This window comes from Babylonia areolata, chromosome 29 (assembly GCF_041734735.1).
Source record: "Babylonia areolata isolate BAREFJ2019XMU chromosome 29, ASM4173473v1, whole genome shotgun sequence".
NCBI lineage: Eukaryota > Metazoa > Mollusca > Gastropoda > Neogastropoda > Buccinidae > Babylonia > Babylonia areolata.
This window is the reverse complement of record NC_134904.1, coordinates 41,087,820-41,094,147: the sequence shown is the minus strand read 5'-3', so window position 1 is coordinate 41,094,147 and position 6,328 is coordinate 41,087,820. Positions and strand designations below refer to the sequence as shown.

The following is a 6,328-nucleotide window of genomic DNA, read 5'->3' as shown; positions in this document are numbered from 1 at the left end:
TGAAAGGGTACCTGTGAAAGGGTACCTGCGGGAAGGAGAGGACTGGGCCCTACCTTCCTTCACACCTGGGTGGAGTGAGGAAATTCGGAGTACTGTGCCTCTCCCCAGGCCACAACACCATGCCGAAACAGGGACTCGAACTCTGACCACTGGTGAACGAGACCAAGAGCCCAACGTCTCACTGGCCTGGCCGCGCTGCCTCCTGTCATGTGTGTGTGTGTGTGTGTGTGTGTGTGTGTGTGTGTGTGTGTGTGTGTGTGTGTGTGTGTGTGTGTGTGTGTGTGTGTGTGTGTGTGAAATCTCTAAACAACAGGCAACAGAAAAAGAGACCAGCAAGAAGAATGTCGAATTTTGAAGACAAATTCAAAATCAGATCACTTTTTTTTTTCTCTCATCGTCGTCACATTTTCTGCCAGGTTGTCGTTCCCTCTTCCATCCGGGGTGGCTCGCATCCTGCCATCCGACACCGTGCTGGGTGGATACCACGTGCCCAAAGGGGTAGGTCAGGCCACGCAATGGTCTTTTCTTCTTTCTTTCTTCTTCTGGCAGAGAAAAGTGCGAACAGTATTTCATTTCCATTCATGTCACAATACATCTTCAGTCATGAATCCAACAGAGTCTTTTATGAAGTCTTGTCGTAATATGCGTTGTTGTTGTGTGAAGATGTTGTTGTTGTTGTTGTTGTTGTTGTCGTTCTTCTTCTTCTTGTCGTAATAAGCGCTGTTGTTGTTGTTGTTCTTCTTCTTCTTCTTCTTCTTCTTCATTTTCCTCCTCCTCCTCCTTCTCCTCCTCCTTCTAGTTAACTGTCATAAAAATTTTACCCCATGACATATACTATTTTAGCGCGTCCTGTTTCATTTTGCTAGATTCTTCTTCAGTCTCATTATTTTTATCCATTCATTTCACGTTGTGTTGTTTCGTAGAAGGGCGCCGTGCCAGGATCAGTTTGGCACCGGACCTCTGATCCAGCGTTCAGCAATGATCGGGGTTTGAATCCCCATTTCTGCATGGTGATGTGTCCTTGGGAAAGGCACTCTGCACCGATTGTCCTTACTGCACCCAGGTGTGAATCCTTGGGAAAGGCACTCTGCACCGATTGTCCTTACTGCACCCAGGTGTGAATCCTTGGGAAAGGCACTCTGCACCGATTGTCCTTACTGCACCCAGGTGTGAATCCTTGGGAAAGGCACTCTACACCGATTGTCCTTACTGCACCCAGGTGTGAACCCCTTGGGAAAGGCACTCTGCACCGATTGTCCTTACTGCACCCAGGTGTGAATGGGCACTCTGCACCGATTGTCTTTACTGCACCCAGGTGTGAATCCTTGGGAAAGGCACTCTACACCGATTGTCCTTACTGCACCAAGGTGTGAATGGGCACTCTACACCGATTGTCCTTACTGCACCCAGGTGTGAATCCTTGGGAAAGGCACTCTACACCGATTGTCCTTACAGCACCCAGGTGTGAATGGGCACTCTACACCGATTGTACTTACTGCACCCAGGTGTGAATCCTTGGGAAAGGCACTCTGCACCGATTGTCCTTACTGCACCCAGGTGTGAATCCTTGGGAAAGGCACTCTACACCGATTGTCCTTACTGCACCCAGGTGTGAATGGGCACTCTGCACCGATTGTCTTTACTGCACCCAGGTGTGAATCCTTGGGAAAGGCACTCTACACCGATTGTCCTTACTGCACCCAGGTGTGAATCCTTGGGAAAGGCACTCTACACCGATTGTCCTTACTGCACCCAGGTGTGAATCCTTGGGAAAGGCACTCTACACCGATTGTCCTTACTGCACCCAGGTGTGAATCCTTGGGAAAGGCACTCTACACCGATTGTCCTTAATGCACCCAGGTGTGAATCCTTGGGAAAGGCACTCTACACCGATTGTCCTTACTGCACCCAGGTGTGAATCCTTGGGAAAGGCACTCTACACCGATTGTCCTTACTGCACCCAGGTGTGAATCCTTGGGAAAGGCACTCTACACCGATTGTCCTTACTGCACCCAGGTGTGAATCCTTGGGAAAGGCACTCTACACCGATTGACCTTACTGCACCCAGGTGTGAATCCTTGGGAAAGGCACTCTACACCGATTGTCCTTACTGCACCCAGGTGTGAATGGGCACTCTACACCGATTGTCCTTACTGCACCAAGGTGTGAATGGGCACTCTACACCGATTGTCCTTACTGTACCCAGGTGTGAATGGGCACTCTACACCGATTGTCTTTACTGCACCCAGGTGTGAATGGGCACTCTACACCGATTGTCTTTACTGCACCCAGGTGTGAATGGGCACTCTACACCGATTGTCCTTACTGCACCCAGGTGTGAACCCTTGGGAAAGGCACTCTACACCGATTGTCCTTACTGCACCTAGGTGTGAATCCTTGGGAAAGGCACTCTGCACCGATTGTCTTTACTGCACCCAGGTGTGAATGGGCACTCTACACCGATTGTCTTTACTGCACCCAGGTGTGAATGGGCACTCTACACCGATTGTCCTTACTGCACCCAGGTGTGAATCCTTGGGAAAGGCACTCTACACCGATTGACCTTACTGCACCCAGGTGTGAATCCTTGGGAAAGGCACTCTACACCGATTGTCCTTACTGCACCCAGGTGTGAATCCTTGGGAAAGGCACTCTACACCGATTGTCCTTACTGCACCCAGGTGTGAATCCTTGGGAAAGGCACTCTACACCGATTGTCCTTACTGCACCCAGGTGTGAATCCTTGGGAAAGGCACTCTACACGGACTGTCCTTACTGCACCCAGGTGTGAACCCTTGGGGAAGGCACTCTACACCGATTGTCCTTACTGCACCCAGGTGTGAATCCTTGGGAAAGGCACTCTACACCGATTGTCCTTACTGCACCCAGGTGTGAATGGGCACTCTGCACCGATTGTCCTTACTGCACCCAGGTGTGAATGGGTACCTGACTTTTGCTTAGAGAGAAGGTCAAAGGTTAAAACAGGGGAAGGAGAGGACTGGGCCCCGCCTTCCTGTGCTGTGCTCTGGACACAGTGGATATGAGTTCACTTCCCCCGATGGCCGTAAAGAGCCACGGGAACTTTAACCTGTTCATTTCATTTCCGTTCTTTCTGCCCCCCCCCCCCCCCTCCCCCTTCCCTCCCTCTCCTCCTCCCCTGTCAGACCACAGTGGGTATCAGCAGCCAACGCACCGCCATGAGCGACACCTACTTCCGGCAGCCACGTCACTTCCTGCCCGAGCGCTGGCTCCGGGACGAGGACGGCCAAAGGGAGACAAGCATTTCGGGATTCGCTCATCTCCCTTTCGGCTTCGGCCCTCGGAACTGTATCGGCAGACGCTTTGCTGAGCAGGAGATCCATCTGGCTGTGGCCAAGGTATGGTCAGCACGCACCGACTGTGTTGTGTTGTATTGGTTCTGTTGTGTTGTGCTGTGCTGTGCTGTGTTGTGCTGTGCTGTGTTGTGCTTTTTAGTTTTGTGCTGGGTCGTGCCGTGCCGTGCCGTGTCGTGCTGTGCAGTGTTGTGCTGTGTTGTGTTGTGTTGTGTTGTGCTGTGCTGTGTTGTGCTGTTTAGTTTCGTGCTGTGTCGTGCCGCGCCGCGCCGTGTCGTGCTGTGCTGTGCTGTGCTGTGCAGTGCTGTGCTGTGCTGTGCTGTGCAGTGCTGTGCTGTTGTGCTTTGCTGTGTTGTGTTGTGCTGTGCTGTGCTGTGTTGTGCTGTTTAGTTTTGTGCTGTGTCGTGCCGCGCCGCGCCGTGTCGTGCTGTGCTGTGCTGTGCTGTGCTGTGTTGTGCTGTTTAGTTTGTGCTGTGTCGTGCCGCGCCGTGCCGTGCTGTGCTGTGCTGTGCTGTGCTGTGCTGTGCAGTGCTGTGCTGTGCTGTGCTGTGCTGTGCTGTGCTGTGTCGTGTCGTGTCGTGTCGTGCTGTGCTGTGCAGTGCTGTGTTGTTGTGCTGTTGTGCTTTGCTGTGCTGTGCTGTGCCGTGTCGTTTCGTGTCGTGCTGTGCTATGCTGTGCTGTGTTATGCCGTGTTGTGTTATGCTGTGCTGTGCTGTGCTGTGTTGTGTTATGCTGTGCTGTGCTGTGCTGTGTTATGCCGTGTTGTGTTATGCTGTGTTGTGCTGTGCTGTGCTGTGTTGTGTTATGCTGTGCTGTGCCGTGCCGTGCCGTGCCGTGTCGTGTCGTGTCGTGTCGTGTCGTGCTGTGCTGTGCTGTGCTGTGCTGTGCTGTGCTGTGTTAATTCTTTACACAACAGATTTATCTCTCTGAACCACGGGCTGCTGTCACCAGAGAGGGCACCTCGCCACAGTGCAGCGCCACTTTTCTTACTGCTTTTTCCTGACTTCAAGTGTAATTGTTTTAGAAGTGGATGGTGCTACATAGTTTGGTCACGGACAACCCTAGCTTTCGTTGCTGTGGGTTCTTTTATGTGCGATAAATGTATCGTGCACATGGGAATCGGTTTATTGCCTCATCCGAATAACTATTTCATGATTTAGTGGATGGAGAGAAAGTTCTGGTGAGTGTGAGATTCTATTCAGAGTACCTTCCTATTCTCTGGCTTCCTGCGCGGAAGCGTCAGCAGCAGGCCACCCCTCCACGATCATCAGAAGACAACACGCAGTATTTGCGACAGCAACTGCAGATAGAAGCGCTAACACCGGTAACAACAAAACAGTCAAAAATAGCGACACGCACACACACACACACACACACACACACACACGCACACGCGCGCGTGCACACACACACACACACACACACACACACACACACACACACACACACACACACACACACACACAACTGGAACCCCCCCCCCTCCCGAAAGAATCAGTGTTAATATAGGCACTAATTAACGAATGGTGTTACCAAAATTTAATGCAGTAGATATATGTTGATTTTTTTTTCCGAAGCTATGGACTCAAATTCTATAATTCAGTTGGTAAACAAAAATATCAACAGTAGCAACAACAAGATCAAGATCAATGGAAAAAAAAAAGAATAGAAAAGAAAAAATAATTAATAAGAATTATGTGCATGGTATTTTGGCCCTAGTCTGTAGTAACAGAAATATAACAACAATACTACTAATACGACTGATAATCATAATGATGTTGATGATGATGATGATGATGATGATGATGATGATGACGAGCACAACAATACCCCGAAAACCAACAAAACAACAACATAAACTCTCCAGCCGCCTTTCTCTTTCAGATCATCAGGAAGTACCGAGTCTCCCTGCCAGAAGAGTACGTCAGGGGGCAGGAAGTGGAGACAGAGTACCGTCCCTTCGTGACGCCCAAACACCCCTTCCCCTTCGTCTTCACATGGCGGCAGTGAGAGAGGGGTCCGCGCTGGCTCACATGTCACTGGCCTCATCAACCCTTCTGGGTCACTGCACGCCACTGGACACTGACTTTTCACCTGTCCCTCGTAGCTGCCCCATTGGACGTGTCAACAAGCAAGGGACAGAGAAGGGAAAAAATCGGAGCTGAAAACACCTGAGATGATTGACTGGGACAATGTGTGACAAGACAGGTCAGACAGGTCTAGGAAAGAAGCGGTGGACAGTGGTCAGGTCACCCATTTATTTTGTGATGAACACGTCAGCAGCGACATAGACCATAGATAATAGATTGTTTATGCTCGGCAATAACCTGTAACATAGATGATAGATTGTTTATGCTCGGCGATAACCTGTAACATAGATGATAGATTGTTTATGCTCGGCGATAACCTGAACATAGATGATAGATTGTTTATGCTCGGCGATAACCTGAACATAGATGATAGATTGTTTATGCTCGGCGATAACCTGTAACATAGATGATAGATTGTTTATGCTCGGCGATAACCTGAACATAGATGATAGATTGTTTATGCTCGGCGATAACCTGTAACATAGATGATAGATTGTTTATGCTCGGCGATAACCTGAACATAGATGATAGATTGTTTATGCTCGGCGATAACCTGAACATAGATGATAGACTGTTTATGCTCGGCGATAACCTGAACATAGATGATAGATTGTTTATGCTCGGCGATAACCTTGAACATAGATGATAGATTGTTTATGCTCGGCGATAACCTGTAACATAGATGATGGATTGTTTATGCTCGGCGATAACCTGAACATAGATGATAGATTGTTTATGCTCGGCGATAACCTGAACATAGATGATAGATTGTTTATGCTCGGCGATAACCTGTAACATAGATAATAAATTGTTTATGCTCGGCGATAACCTGAACATAGATGATGGATTGTTTATGCTCGGCGATAACCTGGAACATAGATGATGGATTGTTTATGCTCGGCGATC

The 6,328-nt window shown here is 49.3% G+C and overlaps 1 protein-coding gene across 1 annotated transcript in view; it reads left to right on the top strand.

Annotated features, from left to right (window-relative positions):
- LOC143274670 (1,25-dihydroxyvitamin D(3) 24-hydroxylase, mitochondrial-like) overlaps window positions 1–5,478 on the top strand; it is a 17,073-nt gene extending 11,595 nt beyond the window's left edge. Inside the window, exons 10-12 of the mRNA XM_076578543.1 lie at window positions 417–498; window positions 3,165–3,377; window positions 5,217–5,478. Of these exons, the coding sequence (XP_076434658.1) occupies window positions 417–498; window positions 3,165–3,377; window positions 5,217–5,342 (421 nt within the window). The 3' untranslated portion in view covers window positions 5,343–5,478. The remainder of the gene's footprint in view (window positions 1–416; window positions 499–3,164; window positions 3,378–5,216) is intronic.
- Window positions 5,479–6,328: the final 850 nt, after the last annotated feature.